General features: G+C 37.1%; 2 protein-coding genes across 2 annotated transcripts; one reads left to right on the top strand and one right to left on the bottom strand.

Annotated features, from left to right (window-relative positions):
- Window positions 1-2327: 2327 nt before the first annotated feature.
- Window positions 2328-10651, bottom strand: CCT5 (chaperonin containing TCP1 subunit 5). The gene is made up of 11 exons (XM_062569796.1): window positions 10507-10651; window positions 9717-9777; window positions 9465-9629; window positions 8813-9011; window positions 7055-7247; window positions 6084-6233; window positions 5641-5760; window positions 5031-5216; window positions 3989-4126; window positions 3544-3724; window positions 2328-2602 (listed from the first exon to the last, which is right to left on the bottom strand). The coding sequence occupies exons 1-11, from the start codon at window positions 10609-10611 to the stop codon at window positions 2475-2477; spliced, it is 1626 nt and encodes a 541-aa protein (XP_062425780.1). The 5' UTR covers window positions 10612-10651; the 3' UTR covers window positions 2328-2474.
- A 319-nt stretch (window positions 10652-10970) lies between these two features.
- ATPSCKMT (ATP synthase c subunit lysine N-methyltransferase) lies at window positions 10971-20397 on the top strand. The gene is made up of 5 exons (XM_062567990.1): window positions 10971-10997; window positions 11519-11802; window positions 14229-14366; window positions 15503-15553; window positions 19475-20397. Exons 2-5 carry the CDS (start codon window positions 11524-11526, stop codon window positions 19667-19669), a joined length of 663 nt encoding a protein of 220 aa, XP_062423974.1. The 5' UTR covers window positions 10971-10997; window positions 11519-11523; the 3' UTR covers window positions 19670-20397.
- The last annotated feature ends 2965 nt before the right edge of the window (window positions 20398-23362 follow it).

The raw sequence follows: 23362 nt of genomic DNA, 5'->3' as shown, positions 1-23362 counted from the left end.
AAGCACATTATTTTGTAATTCTTGAAGTCAAACTATTTGTCTATGTTCCAAAGACCTCTAAATTATGCAGCAGCTTGTAGTAAAAACGTGCCCCTAGAAAAGTCAATCAAATCTGACCAGATCACAGCTCGTATTTGCTTAGAAACTACCAGCAAGATCTCAGGCACATTATGCTGACAGGGAGAATGATCCAGTCCTTAGTGTAAAAACTGAAGTGTAAACTCCAGATTTTTGTAAATCAATTCTCCACAAAAGTTGTAAAGCGCAATTACAGCTTTTTTTCCTCCCTCTAATTGATGTTGTTTATACAGAGCCCTACCAGACTATTTAAATGCAGAACAGCTGTCCAGTACTGCACATTTCTTCCTAGCACCTCCTATTATGACTTATTTTCTCAGCACATTAAAAGACAACTTGACTGAAACAGTTCAGTGAAGCTTTAAAACAAATTTGGCAATGGAATTCACCGATTTGGACAAGACAGGGAACCAACTCTGAAGGGAAAAATGTGAATAATCTACCACTTTCTGTAACTCAATTCTGTGATTACACATAATTACACAATATAGCATGGAAGGACATTAATCAATTAGTTCAGTTAAACTGCTCTGTGGAAATTCTGTCTATACTTTTTTTTTTTTTTTTTCAGTCTATTGATTTAAGTAAGAAAATAGCTGTGAACCAACATTAGATTTGCAATTGCAATCATAAATCAATTCAGAATGCAGGACTTCAGCAGCACTAAAACTGATTAATTGGCTTTGTCCATTAAACTGTATGTAAATAAAACTATTGTAGAAAAATGCAAACAGTAACAACATGCCTAAGTTAATGGTACTTATTTTCTAAAAACAAAGTTCTGCAGGATTATTTTTCAAAGTTTTGGAAATATACTTGGAATCCTTCAACTCTCCACCTTGAGTCAAACTAAATTTTTATTTCTAAGCTTCTTCCTCTCCCTACCTACTCATTGAATGATTTTCTTTTATTCCACAGATACACTTTATTCCAATCATTACTTGTTCTAATTGCATGTTAGCTAATAGTAGTCCGTAAGGAAAACGGACTCAGGTTCTCCCTGTACCTGTGGTTCTTCAAAGTTATGCACCTGAAGTGAAATGCAAGTAATACTGAAAATGTCAACTCAGTATTTCTCTGTCTTTTGAAGCCTGAAGTATTTTCCATAAGCTAAAACAAAGAGAGTTTGCAAAAGGAACACTACACATACAAATGTTAGTCTACCATTGTTTCTTGCTAAAAATTTCACATACAAGTCATCTTACTAATAAATTTTACTCTGCCATTCTAAAATCAGTCATTCTTGGGACTTTCCAAACAGATACACTCAATCTTGATAGTACAGATAAAAGAGCTCTAGAAAACAGTATGTGGCTGAATGTATGTACCCCTGAAAAAGCTCTTATATGCATAAAGGAGGGAACACACTAAAGGAAAAAATCAGCCTCGCATTTTATTATAAACAGTAACACACCAAATTATGACTAAAATATCTAGGTAAGGTCTTTGAAGATTTTCTCAGGATACAATTAAGAGCCTTTCTTCCAAAGAAAGTCCACTGGACTATCAAGTGTCCAGTGACTTGATACATAATTATTTACCTTCTTCCTTGTGATGCTTCCTTGTGATGTGATGTTCTTACATATCACTATTCAAACGGTTGTAAAAACTGTAACAATTATCAAGACCTCAATTTCATGAAGTGTTAAAATAGCCCTGAAAGAGTCTGTATTCAGTACCACAAAACCCCTTTTCAGTTTATCATTGAAAACCAATAAAGAATTAGAAGAATGAAACATAGAATCATAGGATTATAGAATGGTAAGATTGGAAGGGACCTCTGGAGATCATCTAGTCCAACCCTCAGCATAGCCCAAATATAGGTACTATAAATCATACTTACACTTCATCATATTTGTCATTAATTAATATGTAAGAATTACTGAAGGCTTCTATAGTTTTCCACTTCCGTTACTCAAGTGTTGCAGACCTCTTCAAATGAGGACCTATGGGATTTGCTCACAAGCGGCTATACTCAGCTGCAGGAGCAATGGAAAAGTGCCTATGATATTCTATTTCGAATCACAGAATCATAGAATGGTAAGGTTGAAAAGGACCTTGGGAGATTATCTAGTCCAACCCTCAGCACAGTCCATACGGGGAATGAACCCGCAACCTTGGCATTAGCAGCACCACGCTCTAACCAACTGAGCTAAACCTGCCCCCCAATAAAGTGTTTCCTATGAATATGTACACCCATTTAAGAAATTATGCAATGATACTTCTTAAACAAGGCTTGATACCACAAGTGCTGAATCGTGTTTTATTTCCAACAATTAGCCATTACAGTATCTGAAACAAAAAGTGTCAAAAATAAATAGACGAAGATTAAGCATCAGAATCCTGCTGTCTTCGCTACTGCTGTGAACCCCTTAATGTTTCTTGTTTTTCAACCTTCACTCCTCAGATTCTCCTGGTCTACGGATATCATCAATCTTCAGAATCATTCTAACAACTTGAGTAGCCAGGGAAATCTGTTGTTTCTTACCAATCAAGGTTTCTATAACATGCTGCTGCTTCATATCTGCCAAATGAAAGAAAGAGAATTAGGTACCCTCCTCAAAACTAAAGATAACATTTACATGGCAAAGTTATTTGCTATGCAACTTTAAAGAATGTATTCAAAGTATTACTCTTTGCTACTACTGCTGACCGATAATTTGTAAAAATTAGCGTTCAAGGCCTTCGGTAACAACCTAGACTTACCACATTAAGAAAAATTCTCTTTCCGACTAAGTCCTTCCCTTTTGTCCCCTCTTTTTTTCTTCCTGTATTCACTTTTAGAGGACAGTTTCCACATAGAAGCACTAAAAGTATCCTAAAGGCACAGCAACCGTTGGAGAAGTGAGAGTACAAAGTGGCATGAAAGCACAAGCGCCTAACAAAAGAAGGCTTACGCATTTACATAAATACACTGCCTTATGTTATGTTCCAAGATTTACTACTTAAAAAAAAAAAAAAAAAAAAAAAAAAAAAAAGCTGCAGAGCATAAGAGCATGGCCAATATATTTCCAGATGAAAACAGTTAAACAGTTCATAGACTGATTTCTTAGTCTGTGACATACTTATTATAGGTCTATATACACATAAGTAGTTATGTGAATAAGACTACCTGGAATTTCTCCTAAACTGGATCACTAAAATTACTGTCATTAAAACATTGGCCTCCCCTACCTTACAGTGAGTAATTTTTACTCCTGTACCACAAGGTCAGTAATATCTTCAGCTAATCTTGTGACCAAAAAAAAGCGTTCATGCCATTTTATTTCTTCACCTGCGAGGCACGCATGTATTGTTCCTTCTCTTCCCTCTTCCCCACACATTTATTATGACAAGGGACAAGAGAGTTCAAAACTGAAGTGATGCATAGGTTAAAGATGGCCAAGAAGCAAAACAGTGAGCTTCTAAATCTTTTGAGGAAAAAAAAAGAAATGTTGCATGTCTTCACCGGAATACACTTCTTACCATTTGTTCCCTTCTGCAAACAATCAATGCCGAGAGCAGGATTATTTTCTTTCACTTGTCTAGCCCGCACTTCAGTCATAGTCTGTATTGGATTCATACCACTGTTCTCAGAAAGTGCCATAGGAATTACCTCCAGGGCATCCGCAAAAGCTCTCATAGCATACTGTTCCAAAGATGGACACTGAGAAAACAAATCATATAGCCATTATTACAATGTTAGCAAAAGTACATTTTTATGCTAGCTATAAATCTGTATGGATGATATGGAGACTTATTTTGGGAAACATATCTCAATACCCAAAAGATATTTTTGCAAAACAGGCAGGCAAAACTTTAGCACTGGTTATCACTGAATGCCATAAATTTCCTTAAGATTCACTTTTGGGGAGCTCTTTAACATGCACTTAATTTTAATTGAAGAAAGTTGCAAAGGTTTCTTTCTTACCTTATCTGCTGCTTCACTGACAGCCAAAGCACAAGAAATTTCAGCTGCACCACCACCATATACAATCCGATTATCACGAACAAGATTGCGGATTACACACAGCGCATCATGAAGAGATCGTTTGGCTTCTTCAATAATCTTAAATTATAAAATAGCATATGCTTCACAATATACACAAATAAAGTCTATAAAAATGTAGTTGCTAATACAGAAATAGAAACTGTGAATTAATGAAAGAATCTCTTAACAGGCCTATGCTATATTATATAAAATGTTAGAAACATAGCACACAAACTAAAAAAATACACATCTTTTCAGTGCGATCTGTTGTATCTATGGTTTGAAAATCTTATCGTATTAGTTTTTGTAGTTTCAAACTTGCATATTTTCAAGATAAAAACCATTTACATTACTATGTTCAGCTGAGATTTTGTGTCAACTCCCAAACTTCTTAAATGCTTCTACATTTATTAACTTGTGCTAATCTTTTAAAGAGGTAATTTTCTTTTTCAAAACAGCCTCCTCAAATGAGGGAATACGTTCTTTGCTTCCTATGTGTTTCGTTCAAAACCTGTTCTAAATATAATTTAACGCTAAGAGTACAACCAAGAACCAAGTTAAAATGGTCTTATTCTGGGTTTTGTCTTTTTTTTTTAAATAGACTAAATCAGAATGTTACACACACGTGACATAACTGACATATGTAAATATTAAATCCTAATCTTGTAAAAACACTGATGCATCAAGAGTGACCCTTCCACAAGGAGGGTAAATGAGACCATCCACAAATAAAATTGTTTCTGTATGAACAACATGGTCTATTAGCACTGAAACATCATAAAATTTTCATTTAAAAGCATACAATGTGAATGTAACAGTACCTAACAAGTAGTCACTGCTGATCACATCAATCCTCCCACCATTTAAGTTTGTATGGACTCCAAGTAAAAAATTTAAACAGAATTAAAGCATTAACGTGCTCTTGAATTAATCTACACATTCAGCAACCAATCAAACACTAGTAACAATTTAAGTATCTTACCATTTTATTTCCTCCTCTAATGAAAATGGTCACAGCTCTAGAATTCTGACACTGTTCAATGACAAGCATTTTATCTTTTGTTGTTCCAAAGGAGATTTCTCTGACAACACCAGCAAAACCCAGCTTCTCTGCTGTCAGTTCACAGAAGCGAGGAACGATGCGTCCACCAGTTGCAATGGCAATTAACTAAAATTAAATAACCATGGATTATTTTGAGAAGACTTTTCTCACATTTTTATAAGACTTAAAACTAGTGGAAGGGAATTTGTAAGATGCCTACTCCAAAAGGTTATTTTCTCATCACTTTAGGCAGAGTATTTCAGGTGATGGCTTGTTTCTGCAGAGCAATGAGATTAAGAGCAAAAACATTCCTAGCTGCATAAAATTCCTAACAGAAATATGCACCGACTACAATTACAGATCACAATCCCATTCATTCCGAGTTCTTCCCACTGACCCTCAGTGATTTTTTTCTCCATTAAGTATCACCCACATACATACGATTACACAGTTCTTGCCCTGAATGTTTGAAATGTTTAATCAATAGAGCTCATTAACTTAAATGCACAAAGAAGCAGTATAAAACCTTGATTTAGAGAATTGTACTTACTTCTATTTCAGGCCCACCAACCCAACGAACAGCAGGCAGCTCATTCTGAAGCAGCAAGTGATTTGCCTCATCATCAAAACCCCACTGGCAAATAGCAAGGTTTGCACCAGTGTCCTTTATCTGAAAGGAACACGCAACATCAATCTTCTGACCCAAACTTACAACAGAAATAAGAAGTAACTTCTCTATTGTTTAAAGTCTCTGTATTTTCTCAAAACACAATTCTCTAAAAAGAGTTGTCTGGTATACATAGAGATGAAAGTGAATTTCAAGCCAGGGCTTAAGTGTTACTTAAGTAAACTTAACTTTTATTTTTAGCCCTATAGCTACTTAAGGACATGTTGCTGATCAATGTGATTAACTCATTTGCAGAATAAATCAAAGTATTACGCTGTTTTGCGTAAGGCTTAGGAAAACCACATAAAATATTCTTAAGACTCTACCTGTTTCACCATCTCTTCAAATTTCTCCTTTTCGTATTTCTGCAGCGCCTTATAATCTTCCACAGATGTTACATCAAGCTTATGCTTGGTTTTAGGCTTAGGTGGTTCAAATGGACAAGTGAGGATTGCAATTTTAGCATCTTTAAGCTCCTAAACATAAAAAAAAAAAAGTTGAATTCTAATCTAAGTAATACACCTCCTTCTTTCACTTGCACAAGACAAATATATGTTAAAAACATAGGAACAGAAGGAATCTTGTGAGATTATTTGACTGACTCTAAAGTAACTAGATCCACATAATTCTGTGACAAGTTATACATCTATATAACCCACATAAAAGAAACTCCACAGTTTCTCAAAATCCTGCTTAAGTGTGTAACAATCTTCATCAGTTGTTTCTTTCTTTTTTAAGCACTGAACCTATAACTGCATTTCCCCTCCTACTCACAGTGACCATGGAAAATATTATGTACTTGCCTTCTTCACAGCTATCTTTATGTATTAAAAGACTGATATTTTCTGCAAAACTTTCTTTACAGGATAAAGAATGCAACCTCTTAAAAAATGTATTTTTTAGACTTGCAGAAGTTCTTATTCTAGACTTGCATACAACATTCGATACACTTTTAGTACATGTTAAACTAACACAGCTCATTACACTACATCCTGCAGATGATTATTTCTGTGTCAGTACTGAACTCCGCACTGTCCTCACTTAAGTGCACAATAGTATTTTCCCCGTGAACATTTCTCATTTTCTCAAGCCTACTTGAGTTCTACTTTAGTTCCTCCAACACAAACAATTTAATGCTCCTCTCCCTCTTCCCATTTGAGGAGATGAGCAAAAAAGCAAACCAAATCAAACTACATCATGTTTAAATACTTAAGGAATGCTGGGACAGTACTTCAAATGATGTATTTCAACACAATCTTGTTTCAACTATTACAAATGACACACATGCATCACTTACTTTAGGCATCTGTGGATGACTGAAATCTTTATCCACAATCACTCCTTTAACCAATTGTGTATCTTCCAGTCTGCCTCCCACTTTCCCTTGTACTTTGATCAGCTCAAAATCAACATCTTTGCGTTCCATATCCGCTACTGTCAGTACAGCATTTACAGCAATTTCTGCCATCTGTCTGTGACAACGGTTAACTCTAGATTTAAGCATAATAAAATAAAGTTGCATTATATTTAAGCAGTTTAGGGTTAGGAAAAAAGAAAATAATTCTATCAATGCTGCCCAGAAAACAATATAACTAAAGCTAAGATTTCTGTTCATTGCAAGAGAAAACTGGTTCTGAATTATCTGTTCACAGGAATAAGAGAAATGTTAAATACGATAGAAAATAGAATACAATTTGTCTGCGTACTCTTCTTGGACATATTCTCAGGGTGTAGATTTGGGACACAAATGAGCAGAACTAACTTGCTATTAAGAAATATTCAAGTCATACAAATGCTACAAAACACTCTTATGACAGGTCTACAAAAAGAGTCCTTAGAAAATACTTGCACATATCCTCTCTGTTAACTGATAGAACAGCAGCTTTCACCTTGAGAGGCATCTCACTGAAGAGATACTATAAACAGTAAACAAATTCTAAAACAGTGATAAACTTTCCTTCTACGCTCTCCCATATTGATGAAGTCAGAAAAATTTTATCTGTATTAGCAAAAAATGCTATAGCTTGAAAGAGAGCAAGCGTGAAACAATATTATTAACTGCCAGTAAAGTCAGTCAACAACTTTCCATAATTTCTGTACAGGCAATATGATCAAAACCATGCAATGGACTGAGATACAGTGAGAAGAACAAGACAGGAAAGGAAGAGACTAAACAGAAATTGACATTCCCATGGTACCTCCCTACATATTTGAGTGCCTATCATGAGATGCTATGCAACCAGAAACTGCGCTTTGCAAAAAAACTGTGTACCACAGTTAACTAAAAATGGGAGACATCCATCTCTCTATATTGCTGCTTTATGCTCTCTCCTCTTTTTGCTATTCCTTACATTCAAGCTCCACAATAATATCTGGAAGAGTTGTCTAATGCCCAAAGAGCAAAAGACAAAAAATAGCCCCTCCTTCACCAAAATATTAACAGAGAAATGAGACTGATGCTTACTTAGTGTGCAGCTAGTGTGCTAGAATTTTTCTTCAAAAGTAGCTAATTATAGCAGTCTTAATACTTACATGTGAACTATACCTACTCAGTAAAAGAAGATTAAATCACTACTACAGGATCAGTCCACTAAAAATATGCTTTTACAGAAGCGTAATTCTGAAGTTAATCTCATCTTGGATGGTGTGGAGTGACTGAACCACTGGAAAGCTGACTAACTACAGTGAAAAATGCTACAGTAGAAATAGAAACCAGAGCTTTATACCTGTAATCTAAATTTGCATCTACATAAAGAAAATTAATTTGCACTTCTTTCAGTTGCACTGTTTTTTGAAAAAAACTGAGCATTCAGTTTTTAGAACTGAGGGTCAAAAGACATAACCAGTTTAAAAAAAAAAATAAATAAGAGTCCATTGAGAAAATGACCCCCCAAAAAATCAAGTAAATATGAAAGCACATTTAAGAGCCGTTCCAATAATATAAACACTTTAATAACCCACCAAAACGTGAAGCAAACATCAGGATTTCTCCTTTCAATTCAACATGTTTTTAAGGAAAATGGTAAATCTTGACATGAACCTTTCATAAACTTACACTTTAGAGCCTAGAGTTGTCTTTGCTGTCTGGATCAGAGGTTCAGTGTTCTGCGGATCAACTGGAAAGCTGTCACTGATTTTGTCTAGATGTTCAATAGCAATGCGAGCTGCCTGTTCATAACCATCTGCTATTCTGATGGGGTGAATACCACGATCTAGTAACTGCTCCGCCTGTTCCAGTAATGCTCCAGCCAGAACTATAAAACAGAGTTTAAAAGAATGTTTATGCTTCCAGAGATTGATGCATCATTTTAAACAAAATTAAAAAAAAATCACCCTCAGATTTTTTTCTGTTCCCTTCTAACATTTTTTAGAAAGGAAACTGTATTATTTTAATTTAAAAAGAAGCACAAGGGTCAAGGTAAGACATGAAGAAAATTATGCAAAAGAAAGAAAAAAGAAACACCTTTGAAAGTGTGTGGGGGGCCTCTCAATACTGACTTCAAATCTAACCATACTTTAAAACACACAAATGATCTTTCTGATTAAAAGGCTCCTAATACAGGAATTGATAATATCAAAGTATTAAACACTTAGAAATATTTTACAGATATGATATACTCACATCAAACACTGCCATCTCCGAAAGTAGTTTAAGAAATTTGATTTTAATATTGGAAAGTTAAGCTAAGTTTAAAATCTTGTCTTACCAACAACTCCCGTAGTTCCATCCCCAATCTCATCATCTTGCGATTTAGACAGCTCCACCATAAGCTTAGCTATCTGGTGATCCACATCCATCATATTCAGAATGGTAGCACCGTCATTTGTCACAGTCACCTCACCATCCTTGTCCACCATCATCTTATCCAAACCTAAAAAAATTGAAAGCATAAAGGAAAGCCTTAAAAAAAAGAACTTGAAAAAATTACTAAAAGTTATTAAAATCATTTCATGGTTACCATTGGGCCCAAGAGATGTTCTCAGAGTATTTGCCACTGCCTTTGCTGCCATTATGTGAGACTGTAAAACAAAGAAACATAAATTAAATCACTATTAATGCTCCCAAAACCATAACATTAAGCTAAGAAAGATATAGAAAAAGACCTAACTCAAATATTACGAATCAACTAGAAGCAGTCATTTGCAAGTGAGAATAAATAGCACATATGTATTGCTTTTATGCCAGAAACACTTCCCATGTCTGCTTACAGAGCTAAAGATTGCAGCAGTAGAGCTGCAGCTAAAATTTTCTTGCACGTTGAAAACAGTAGCAATAGATGCAAATACCGTCAAAAAAGAAAAGAAATGAATAGCTTTGCTCTATTTTTTCATTAATATTTAAGTCCTACACGTGTAGCCAGCGCTGCTACTGAGCCCAGCGCGGCCTAGCTCGCTGCCTGCGGGCAGGGTTTAGCCTCGGCCTTTCTTCGGAACGACACCGGCTCTCAGACAAGCGTCGCCCCACGAGGAGCCTTCTTGTCCGCGGAGCGCGGGGGGGAGCACCGGGCTGTGGATTCCCGGCCCCGGGAGCGATGCCTATTCCTTCCCTCCCACACGGCTGGGCTCGGGCTAGACTGCAGCCCCCGCGCCTGAAAGGGGAGCGAAGGGCACCCGCAGAGCCACAGCGCCTCAGCAGGCTCCATTCCCCGCGAGGCGCAACGGCTCCCCTCCCCCGCCGCGCGGCCATAACGGCGGCGTGCCCCTCCCCGCCACGGCTCACGGACGGGGGAGCGCCCGCCTGCCGCTCACCTTGAGCGCCTCGAGCCCCATGAGGCGCGTCTTGCGCTCCTGGTCCTTGAGGATGAGGAAAGGCCGCCCATACTCATCAAACGCCAGGGTCCCCATAGCCGACATGATGGCCCCTGCCTGCCCGCACGAGCCGCGCCGCGCCGCGCCCCGGGCGCGCTGACGCAGCACGCTCCCCCCGCTCACCGCCCCGCGCCTGCGCGCCACGCACTGCCGCGAAATATTTCACAAGTAGGACCTATCTGGCACGCCCGGCAGAGCTTTCTGGAAGCGGGTGGGGACCATACGGCGCCGCCTCAGCACGCTGGGAGATGCTATTAGACAGAATCGCGGGGGAAGTGCCCTGGTGATAGACTCTATCGCTGCAAAACCACCCCTTAGGTTGCGTGTTCAAAAGGCCCTCCTCTCCCCCCCCCCATAATTAGGTGGTATCGTCCTCTAGTATAAGTATTTCCTGGCCGAAGCTGACAGCCTGCTGGGTGGGAGGTTTTCCGGTAGCGGTACAGTGTGGCGGGGAAAGCGACGAGCCCGGCGGCTGCGCTTGCGCGTTGGCACGCGGCCGGCGGGGGGCCCGCCGGGCTCCGTGGTTGGGGGGGGGGGGGGGGGGAAGGCGCTCGGCCGCCCTTTGAGAAAGTTCATTGCGGAGGGAGGAAGGGCGGGCGAGCGAGCGGGTGTAGTGGCTAACGAGGGCTCTTCCCGTAGAGCGGCCTCTCGGTGGCACAGGGCGGGAGGCGTCTCCCCTGCATCGCTCCTCCTGGGCATATTCCCCCCCCCCCCCCCCCCCCCGCGTCAGACGGGCAGCATAAACACTATCTACCTTATAAAAACTATCATTACTGAATAACTGAGCAGTTTATCCCCTCCAAACCAGTGTAAGAACTTACACATGAAAACTTAAGAATCATTCAAGAGATACAAGTCTTGCATTTTTGATCCAGCATACTGCTTTGTCTGTTACACATACAATAAAGCAATTTGTGTGAGAAAAATACTCTTTGTTAATGTCTGCCTTCAGGAGCGATGTCGAAAGCGCTGCAGAGCAAGAGCCCCCCACCGGGCGAGCCTCCGAGCTCTAAGGACAACTCAGGAAGAAGGAGCTGGGGGCTGTTGATCACTGGTGGCGTTGGTGGGACCTTGGTGGCTTTGTATGCTATTGCCACCCCATTCGTAATGCCAGCGCTGAGAAAAGTTTGCCTGCCTTTCATTCCTGCGACTTCAACTCAGATTGAAAATGTCCTGAAAATGCTACAGAACAGAAGTGGTTCTCTGGTTGACATCGGTAGTGGGGATGGCCGTATTGTAAGTTATGTGGATGTATAATCTGTTTTCTATATAATCCGTCAAAAAAAGGGGTGAATTCCACTCGGGAACGATTTATATTGTGGATTGTGTTTTCTCATATTTATGAATTTTTCATCTCTGGTGTTCAGTATAATGTAAATGCACAAAACCAAGAAAGATAGGCAGTTGATGCATGTAAATAACCAGTGTTTTTGTTCTAGGCTTGCCTTAAGCTTAACAAGGTATCAAACAAAACCATAACCCCATCCTTTTGGCTGGAGGGGGCTGTACAGTGTGCACTCACTTAGAAAGTAATAGTTTCTAAAGAGCTGTGATTCCATGTACATTCGTAGCTGCAGTATGTAAGGCTGTGAGTTTAAACAGAACTTGAAATAGTAGGAGAGATCACAGCTGAAAATTTCTGGAGTTGCTGCTCTATGCTTGTTATATAAATGTAGTATAAGAGGAGCAACAGATCACAAAATAAAAATCACTGTATCCTTAAAACTACAGTTTCACACCTTGTTTGTGCAGTGTTGGCTGCCTCATTTTAAAGTGTGTGTATATGTACGTATGAGAATAGTTTCAAAGAGGGATGATAATTACTGGAGGTGTGGAAAGGTTTCTGTACTGGGTATGATCAGAATGTCAGTAAAGAGTTTAGTTGAAGGATGCTTCCATTTGAAAATGATGATGTAGGGGACAAAGTTTTGCTGGCCTCAGATGTTTTCAGTATTACAGCAGTCATTTATTAACGTCAGTTTTTATGCAGAAATGCTAAGGGTTTTTTTGAAGTAAAGCAAGCTTTTCTGTGATTGAGCTCAAGAAGTCATTGTGGTGGCCCTGGGTATAAATAGATTCAACAAGAAGTTAGGAAGACTTAAGAGGAAAGGTAACAAACAGTACTGTGCTTTCAAGATATTATCTAAACTCTTCTTTGTCAAAAGTGCTGGTGAGGGAGAGTGTTGTGATGAATGAACTCTTTTCTGTAGTTATCATATTTTGTGTAGCATTTTCTAACTGTCTGCTGCTAGTCGGTTTTAGCAACAGAAGGGTGTGTTAAGCAAGCTTTTGATGTGAGCACCTCAGATGTTTTGTATGTTACTGTTGTCCATGTTTCGTGTAAATGAGTCAACTGTAAGGAGCTATGCCTAAGTAGGAACAACAGAAAAGTATCTAGATAAGAAAACTGAATTTTCTGATGCCATGTCTACTTTGTATTCTTACTGACTTTCACCTGATTCTCCTGATTTTGGCTAGGTACTGATTTTATATATGGGTGACTAAATGGAGACTGAATTTTGCTCTGAGAGCCAGGTGCCTAAAATTGCATTCAGTAATGCTTGGAATTTGCCTTTGAGTGTTTGCCCTCAAATTAAGCTGAGCTTGTGTTCTGATATTTCCAAATGTTTAACACTTTTTCAGGTATAATTTGTAAATAAATATGAAAATATCTGTATTTCTAAACATAGTAAACATGTCATATTTTGCTGGTATATCTACAAATTTATTCTAGTAAATTTACAAACTTTTTTTTAATAATCAGAAACATGCTGCTGTTGATATGATTTGAGATTTTTTTTTTAATTTACTTCCTCCTGACTCCATCTTGCCTGTTGTGTAATTTGTAATTAATCAAGCTTTTCCTGAATTACACTTGACAGTAATCTTTCAAATGACTTAAACCTAGATTTTAATTTTCTACTAACTGACTTTTTTGTGTTTTCTTTGAAAAAATTCAGAATTACCAGATATTAATCTGTAGTTTGGACACAGTCACTATACAGTTTAACTATTCCAAATACAAGAGTCTTAATTTAAACACTTGCATTTGAAAACCACCTTGTATTATTTCAATTGTCTTTCACCATTTAAAATTATATATGAAGTGTGGCATTGGAAAAAAGGTATATTGCGAGATACATTTGTTTTTATGCAAGTCAACTATTTACTTTCATATTCTGTCTGTTAGTAGGTCATTTTTGCTCTGATGCAGAGGTCTCTCAAATGCCTACCTGCTAGTGCATCTGAAATGCAGGTGCTCTAATTTCAAGTGTTGGGCATTTCTGCTTGTGTGTTTTATGATTGCCTCTATGGTCAACTTCAAGGTAATGGCATGAGTATATTAAATTAAACTTCTGTGTAAATTATAGGCATACTGCAGGTTTACAGCTTAGTTCTGTAAAGATTTAAGTGTTTCATTTTGTTCCTATGACTAAATCTATTAATTTCAATACAACTAGTCATAATAGTAAAATGCAATTTGAGCTTTTGTTCGCTTGTACTGCCAGTGTGTTTGGAACTGAAATCTGAGCGAGTGACTTACAAAGTGGATTCCATTGATTTCTATAGTAAATAAAATTATCCTCTTTCTCCTTTTGAGACTAACACATATTCTAGTGCACACTCTGTTCCAGAATGAAGGTTTGTTTCTTTCTTTGTAGGTGATAGCTGCTGCAAAAAGGGGATTCAAAGCTGTTGGTTATGAATTAAATCCCTGGTTAGTCTGGTACTCCAGGTATCATGCCTGGAGAGATGGGGTACATCAGAACACCAAATTTTATATTTCAGACTTATGGAAGGTAGGTGGTGAAATGCATAAGAATGAATGAATGAATTTGGGGATGTCTGAGGAGAGTATGGAGTTTTCTGTAATTTGGAGATAATTCTTTAAAACAGCTAGAGTGCTTTCAGCCACCAGATGCTTCCTTGGGCTTAAAGAACTTAAATCCATAGCAACTCGACGCTTGGCACAATTAACAGCTTTTCTGGTTTCGTGCTTCTGTGATGTGCTGTCTTTTGATACTATTTTCTTTATGGTAAAGGCTACTTGAGAATACTACTTCATACTTTAGTTGGGTGAATGATGTGGATTACTGTAATATCTAGCTTCATTGAAAATTGATTTTTGGAAGTTAGTAACAAGACTCTGACTCATTCATGTAACGTGAAAGATCACTATCTTGTTTGACTTTTCATTAGATAATCTTCTGGAACTGTGCAGTGCTTGATTTTGAGCATTGCTTTAAGATCGCTCTTGCTATTGCATACATGTAGCTGAGAGTTTGTGGAGTTGTTCACTCATTTGAATCAAAATTGCTTTTGTAATGAGATTTATTTTTTTGCCATGTTTATGACTGCCCTTCCCCGTCAGTCCTTTTCTTTTTTTTTAATGGCATTTTGTAATAGGCAAAGCAGATACAAGAAACTTGGCGAGGGGAATATGAATGTACTGCTTTTAATCTCTGTTCAGAGGCAAGCATGGAAATCTGACTGAACTGGGAAAAACTCAGCCATTGGAATGCTTAGGAAGTTTTAAATCTATCCAGCACTTAACAGAAGGGGAGTAATTTTAAAATGTTTCTCATTTTAATATATCTAGAGGTTGTAAAAGAAATTTACTTACATGTTTTTACTCATGGCTATCTTCTGAATTGTGTGCATGTCTGAATTGATTTTTGTGTGTGCTACTGGAATTCATGCTGTATTCTTGACTTCAAGCTTTCTACTACTAAGCAATGTAAGCTGTCTTGTGTAGGGAAATTTGTGATACAGGCATGATATGGGATATTCTTTCTTGCTTTTGGTCTTAAGCCCAAGGATTAGTTTGAAAGGAATGTAGTTAAAAGCATTGGGAAAGAATGGTACCAAGTCTTCCAATTATATATGCCAGTTCTCTTTAGGTTTTACACTCTTTTTTTTTGTTTGTTTTTAATAGGTTTCTTTTTCCCATTATACAAATGTCGTTGTTTTTGGGGTACCTCAAATGGTAAGTTTTACTATTTTTTCATTGTCTAACTGTTTTAAGACCAAGACAGTACTAATAGCTTGACATATTTCATTATTGCCTACTAATATTTGTGATAAAACCTGGTACAGCTTGTAGCAGCATGCAGTGCTCTAAAAATGTAAGTATGCATTTGAGATGTTATTATCCAGGAGCCCCAAATTTTAATGAAATTTGGACCCAGAGTGAAAACTGCTGTGCTTGTCTTTAGTTGCTTGGGAAAGGTGATTGGTTCTTGAAAATTTGCAGGGAGAGGATGGAGTGGGAAATACAACCGCTTTGCGTGAACTACTTAGGGAAAAAAGTATTGAACTTCACTTACGTTAGTCTCCTTCTCCGGAGATACTCAAGGCCTGCCTGGATGCAACCCTGTCTAACATGCTCTAGGTGACCCTGCTGAGCAGGGAGGTTGGACTAGATGATCTCCCGAGGTCCCTTCCAACCTTACCCATTCTGTGATTCTTCTCCAAAATCTGGATCACCTCAAATCGTCTAGCTACTGATATATTAAAATAATCCTTTCTTGATGGGATAGGTTAGGAGGGATTAGAAAGGGAGAGAAATACTTCTAATATAATTGATAGAATAAAAATACAAACCCTTCCCAAACAGGAAAGGATCTGTATAGGAAGGGAAATACATTTTCACAGCGGACATGATGAACATTGTTCAAAATTGCTATGAAAATTTTGTTGCCAAAAGACTACTTCCATGGTATAATAGATGCATTTAGTCAGATTTTATATTCAGTCTTGGCTTTCAGCTTTATCTGCTTTTCATTTCTCTTCTAGAAGGAAAAGAGAAAAGGGAACATCTTAATTACTTAATTTTTCTTGGTGTTTTAATTTATACTTAGAATCTTCGATATAGCTTGAATGCATATGGAGGAGTGAAGTGGAAATATTTTATATCTATTTCAGTATTGCTTCTTTCTGTCTGAAGGCAAATGTTTTTGTGGGATGAAATGGATGAAGAGCTTTATGTAATATTATACCATGCTGTTTAATAATATTTCTGCAGTAAAAACAGGAAGGTACAACAGAAGAATGCAGTGATGCTTCTCTACTCTGGTGTTTTTTCTTTAATAGCAGTGGAAATAAATAAGATTCAAATTATATCTCCTGTAAAAACTGAAATCACATGCATTTTTTTAATACTTCTGTAGTTGGCATATTAGCAAGAACTGTTATGCTGGCTATGCTACAGGCGTTCCCAGAGCTGAGTATCATTTGTTCTTTGGTTGGACTTCCAGGAGGGGATGATATTTTTGAAGGTTCTGTCCCTGGGATATTTCTTAAAAGTATGGAATACTTGGTTGCCTGATTTTGACAAGGATATAATGCAGTAGTTGTCTTTGAAGCAACTAATTTGAGAGGAGTTAGTGCACCCTTGCTATACTGAATGAGATCAGATTTGCTCAGTGGTTCATTTGATCTAGATATGAATTTGCAGTCAGAAATTCTGCAACTGTACTGAGAGCAAGAGTACAGATGAAGGGAGGCAGTAAAGCAGAAATAAATACCCTGGGAAAAATGTGAGCAAGTCATGTTGTGTAAACTTAAAATAGATAGCCTGAAACGGGGTAAATTAGTAACAGTTATAGGACTTGATATGATAATAGGAGTAGCTACAGGTCTCAGAATAATTTTACTTCATTAAATTCAGTAAATATGAGGTTAGATTATTCCAATTATATTTATGAAAAGGTTTTTCTGACCCAAACATATGAACTACTGTCTTTCATGAGAAGTAAGTTTGCTCATAATCCCCTTTAAATTTACATTGGAAGTTGTGGGTGCTTAACTTCTTGAGTGATTAAATTGATTTTCTAGAAACTAATACATTTTCTCTTTTATTGAGCGCAATAGATCTCTTAGCTTATTTAATAATACTAGTCTGGTTCGATGCTGTCACACTGCTTTTATTTCACACCCAAGGTTAGCTTACAGAGCTTGGATTTATTGATCTGTGGAGAAGGTGGCAAGACCTCTCTGTTCTTGCAAGCATCTGTGGGGAGGTGGGTTTGAGTCATGGAAGAGTCTTGGTTTTTTGTTTGTTTTCGTTTTCGATAGGATCACAAAATACTCACCGGGTGTTGATGTTTGTAACTTCTGTTGTATTTCTGCTGTATAAATACTGTGCAAAAGATCTACAAAATTTTCAGTTTAATAAACATTAAAAAGTCTGATTAAAAAATACAGTATGAGTACGACAACTAATGGTATCAAGATTTAGATTAAGACCTTCTTTGGCTTTAGTTTAAGGATACAGTTCCTCTTGGCTGTTCTACGAAACTTTTCTAACTTAAGCTAATATAGACATGAGACATCACCAGTCTTCATAATTATAAAAATTAGCCTAGATCTATATTTGTGAACTGTATCAATTTCCATAACAACTTAGTCCTTCTTTGTCTAGTAACAGTTTGAGTGGTACCAAAGTGGTCTTCTTTTGTGGTCTCCTATTTTGAGATACCAAAGTGGTCCTATTTTTCTAGTTTATTTAAGGTATAGTAGCAAAAGCGTTTAAAAGCATTTGCTAGATGGACAAAATCAGAGCACAGAATATTTAAAATATGTATATATATTCTTCTGCAACTTTTGTATATTAGATCTGTGAATATCATTTTCCTAAAGTAATTCATTGTAAGCCTACATTTAGCAATGGCAGGATGTTTCTTCAAAGGTACACCTTGCATGCATGTGATAGTGAAAGCTATGTCCAGCCTTTGTAAATACATTTTTTTTTCATTCAGTCTTATTTTCTGGTATATTCTGTTTTTTCTATGCATATTATTTTTTTCTGCTTTAAATTGTGTACTTCATGACTTAAATTGAGTTGTATTTGTAAATAATTGGTCTTGTCTTATCCTTTTAATATCTAAATATTATGCTGTGATATCAAAGTAAATAGATTTTAATATGTATTAGAAGTAACTTAAAGAAGCTTGCTACCATAATTACTCCCTGATACCTTTTGTAAAGTAAAAGGAATTCCAGATGGATGCATACTGATCTACTTAAGCATAACATCAGTCTTTTCCAAAGAATTAAAATGACTAAAATCTATCAAGCGTCATTTTTCAGAACATAATCACTTTCTAGAGTTGGAAAGAAGTTCCTTTGAAATGTAGATGTGTTAATTCACTATTTCACTTAATGCATACCAAAATTTTCAAAATATTTACTGGAGATAGAGTATCTGACTTGGGCAGGGTATTGCTCTCTTCTGGCAGAGTAATGACACTTCCCTTGGTTTTTATGTCTGCTTAACTTCTGTAAATGAAAGAAGGCCAAGCAGAGCTGCGCAGAGGTGTGTGCTGTTCGTATAGTACTGCTGCAGTGACTTAAGTGTGTATGTTAACAGACTGGAGCTAAGAAAGCTTAAATTCTGTAGTGTTAGCATGCACTTTATCATCACTGGCTCCAGTTTGCCTGGTTTTTAACATAAGAAATCTTAAGTGTCCCTAAGTCTGCCATGAGATAAACTAGAAATCATGAGACACATTAGTGTCTCAGTATGACAGTGGCTCATGCAACATGTGGTGTAGTAAGAAATTATAAGTTCATGGGGCTAAACACTTTCTCTATAAAGAATCCCAGAAAGGAAAATTGAATGGGAACTTTCCAAAGCTTTCTTTTAACTTCTATTTTTTAACTGAGGAATTATCTACTATTCTTGATGCAATTTTTAAAACAGAGAATTTTTGCTCTTGCAGTTCAAAGTAAAACAGTCATTTTTCTAGCTTTAGATATCTTTGTCAATGCATCAAAGCTAGAATATATATAAATGTTTTAAAAACTTCTTCAAACTTTAGACTTGTCTTGAACACTTGAATTACATTCTGAAGAGAATGCTTCTGTGTTGTACTGCTTCTGAAAGCCTTTTGTTTTTGCTCCACAGATGCCACAGTTGAAGAAGAAGCTAGAAGAAGAACTTGAGTGTAATGCCAGAATAATTGCCTGTCGTTTTCCTTTCCCTTGCTGGATTCCAGATCATACTACTGGAGAGGGAATAGACACTGTGTGGGCCTATGATCTGAAAGCTAACAGACATGAAACAAAATCCTTGGAAATGACAGCAAGGACAGAATTCTGAATATCTCATTTTTGTTTTATATTGAAATTTTCAACTTTGACTTCATCTCTTAGAAGATGAGATTAATGCTAAATAGCAAAAATGTAATATATCCTGGAGTTATAAAGTAACACTGAAATATGTTACTGATTACCTGAAAAAAAATAGAAGATCAGTGAAATGTATAAAGGACTTTATGGTATTAGTAAAAATTATGAGAAAGTTCTACAGAAATAGAGAACTTCAGTAATGAAAATGGCATAGACACTACTGTTAAATGGAACATAAATAAGTTGAAATGTTCTACTTAGCTTATTTAAAATATGTATTCTTTTGATCATGCATAGCATTCATTGTTGGTGATAAGTGATATGCAAGTGGCTCCTCAAATGAGCAGTGATTCCCAAATGTCTTCACCAGTTAAGCTTAATGAGCACAATGCTGCACTTCTTATTTGGCTAGAGCTACGTATATCAAATAGTGATAAATACTGAATATGATGGCACTGATGGTTTACACTTTAGCTTTAAATAATTGCATTTTAAAGGTGTGTATGACACACAAGCAGACATAACAAGTCATTTTTTTCATTAGCACAAGTGCTGTCCTTGATTTATATTAACGTATTTTTAACTTGTAACATGGAGACAAAACTCTAAAAACAAGCTCTTAAGAACTCTTGCTGATATAAGCCTTTGTAAATGAGTATGATTTTTCTTAATATCTCTGATTGAAGGTCTCAAAAGTCACCTATGTAATAGTGAAGTGTCACTACTTCAGTTTGCTCAAACCTTGGGTAAAGTGTGTGTGAGAGCTGCTTGCTTGGTTGTGACATGAAGGCCTCTGATTCCAGAAGTAGTTGGTCTGACTAGCTTGGTTAAATCTGATTAGACCTGATCTAGTTTATTATGAGATTGCCAAGGAGGTCCTCAGTCAAGTTTTTTCCTCTTCTCTGAGCTGTCATCTGGTGAGATCTAAACACAAGTGGTGCAAGCTCTTCTGTCAGCCTCATGAAGTTCATCAAAGGAAAACTAACAATCCTGCACCTGGGGTAGAGTAACCCATGCAGTAGTATGCATTGGGCACCAGCTGGGTGGAAAGCACCTTTCTAGAAAAGGACCTTGGGATCCGTAGTTGAACACCAGGTTGAATGTGAGCCAGCAGCAGCAATCAAGGCCAAACCTGTATTGGGCCATGTTAGCAGGTAAGGGAGGTGATTGTTCCTCAGCACTTGCAAATCTGCATGTGGCATAGTGGCCTAGTTTGGGCTCGTTAGTGCAAAAGAGATCTTGACATACTGGAGTGAGTCTAGTAGAAGGCTGCCAAGATAGTCAGGGAGCTGGAACACATGGTATTCAGGAAGAGGCTGAAAGAATTGGGTTTGTTCAGGCTGGGAAGTGGGCAAGGGACCTTAGTTGTTGTCTTTCTGCTGTACCTACTAGAAGAGACTGTGGTCTGGTGCATAGGGATAGGAGGGGAAATTTTGATTAGAGACAAAGGAAAATGTTTTCACTGTTAGAGTAGTCAAACATTGGAAACAGTTGCCCAGTGAGGCTGTGTTTTCTGAATTATGTCTCAAGCTCAGCATTCGTTCTTTCTTTTTCTTTTTTTTTTAATTCTTCTTTTAATTCTTTTTCTTAATATAATGCGGGGTTTTCTGTTAGAGGCTTTGGCTGAAATGTTGGCCACATGTTTTTGCTATGCAATCCTTGAAAAATCGGCATAATACAATTCAATGAACTGCTAGCATTGGTTAAAAAAATTGTGTAAAACCTGCTTTCCATTAAATGTATAGGGTTATTTTTCAGCTTACTGTACATGTTGTATTCTTATAAAAATAAGTTTTTGAAAACACGTTGAACTTGTAGCATAAAGCTTTGAGGTGAGCAGAAGTCTTTAAGGTCAGAAGCACTAAATTAATGGTTTTCAACCTGCAGTTTGTAGGAAGCATCTGAGAAATTCACAAAAAGTAATTTAAAAAGCAAACTTACTATCAAGAGGTATATATTTGCTACAGATGGTCAAGTCCTTCCACTGGAAAATTTTAAAGTGCCTGAAATAAACACATCAGAGTCACTGAACTAAAAATATTGGGATACATAAAACAGTAGTTAAATGGAAATTAGTTGATCAAAGTGACAGATTTTTTTTTTCTGTTGTTGCTTGAATGGAAGACCTCTGCAGTATACAAATACATGAGCCTCTGTGCCCTTTCTGTTAAAACATGAAGCTACATACTGCACGTTGTGAGAGAAGTCGCATGATTTTACACATTCCTGTTGTATTCAAATTGATTCTAGCAGTTTAGTTACTCTGTGACAGATCTAGTTTAAGAGTTGAATTGTGTTTTTTTTTTTTTTTTTTTTTTTTTTGTAGAAACAGCTTAAATACAGAATTTAAATTTTCAGAACACCTCATCAGTTGTCACGAAAGTCCGTTCAAAAAGCCCCTGGAACTTGTGAAAGTTCTTGATGCTGTAATATCTTCAACTGACCAATCCAGAACTCTGCTTCCAGTGAGCAGAAATGTACCCAGCTCATGCACAAGCCCTCTTGATTCCACCAGGTGGGTCTTGGTGGCATTGGTAGGGGATAAACCTGTCACATGTTCTGACGTGGGGTTTGCTCAGAATTCTCTGTACCAATTCTTTTTTTTTTTCTTACTTTGCACAAAATTGTTATATTTTCATTAGGCCAGAGGGAACACAACTGTTTCAGATGAGTCATGCTTGGGTTCTAGTACTCTAGCAAATTATGTCAAATGACATGCTCTGCTCTCTCCCTCACAGAAGAAGTGTTAACCAATACACATAAAATGACATAGGAAAAAATAAGAGATGCATCTAAACAGACAGTACATGTTTACAGCACTTGAAAAAATAACCAGCATATCCTGAAGAGTTCAAGAAAACTGGAAGAAAAGCAAGTAAGTGATGGAAAAACATAGAATCTCTGAAATGCATGTGTAGGTTTAAAAAAAAACCATTAAAAATTGGAAATAAAAACTTGGCAGCCTGGAAAACGTGTATAATTTATATATAATTATATAATTTATCCATTTCCTCTTCCAAAAAGTGATACAGAACAGCAAACAGGAAGAAACTTCCCAAGAACAAAAGATGAATTTTTCTAAAGTGCCATTATAAAAAGTAGACTTGGAATACTAGAAATGTTATTTAAAAACACAGATATAGAAAAGAGTACCGAAAAATCATTAGAGGAAAAAATAAGGAAATGCATAAACCAAAAAGCATGAAACAGTTAAGTAAGTGTGTGTGGGGGGGAATGTTAAGAACAGAAATCTTTTACCAAATGTGCATGAAAAATGTGAGAACTTGTACAGTCTAACTATGAAGAGGAGTTCCCTCTTCTTGCATGTAAAAAATGGCAATTTGAGGAGAGCAAATAGGATGTGCAATGAAAACGTGAGAGTCATTGCAACTTCTGGGAGATAAAAATGTGAGTGGTGTGAACGTAGCCAAAATCAAAGGGTGCCCTCTCTCACTATAACTCTAGTTCCTAAAATTTGGTGCTATGTTTTTCTAATGTTATGTAGCTCTTTTCGTCTTTAAACTATACTTTCTTTTCCTGTCTCTTCATGCTTTGTGCAAGCTTTCCAGGGTGCGCACACGATGTACCATTCCCTGAATTGTCCACAGACATGTCCTCATCATGTTTATGCATATCTTATGGCTTCTTGCTCTTTTGTGGATAT

This window comes from Rhea pennata, chromosome 2 (assembly GCF_028389875.1).
Source record: "Rhea pennata isolate bPtePen1 chromosome 2, bPtePen1.pri, whole genome shotgun sequence".
Lineage (NCBI taxonomy): Eukaryota > Metazoa > Chordata > Aves > Rheiformes > Rheidae > Rhea > Rhea pennata.
This window is presented reverse-complemented; position numbering and strand designations above follow the sequence as displayed.

Coding starts and splice junctions, on each gene's coding strand:
- CCT5 (XM_062569796.1), bottom strand. CDS start 10,611: ATGTCGGCTATGGGGACCCTGGCGTTTGATGAGTATGGGCGGCCTTTC. Junction 9,778..10,506: donor TGGGGCTCGAGGCGCTCAAG/GTGAGCGGCAGG, acceptor TTTGTTTTACAG/TCTCACATAATGGCAGCAAA. Junction 6,234..7,054: donor GTCATCCACAGATGCCTAAA/GTAAGTGATGCA, acceptor TTTTATGTTTAG/GAGCTTAAAGATGCTAAAAT.
- ATPSCKMT (XM_062567990.1), top strand. CDS start 11,524: ATGTCGAAAGCGCTGCAGAGCAAGAGCCCCCCACCGGGCGAGCCTCCG. Junction 14,367..15,502: donor ATATTTCAGACTTATGGAAG/GTAGGTGGTGAA, acceptor TGTTTTTAATAG/GTTTCTTTTTCCCATTATAC. Junction 15,554..19,474: donor TTTTTGGGGTACCTCAAATG/GTAAGTTTTACT, acceptor TTTGCTCCACAG/ATGCCACAGTTGAAGAAGAA.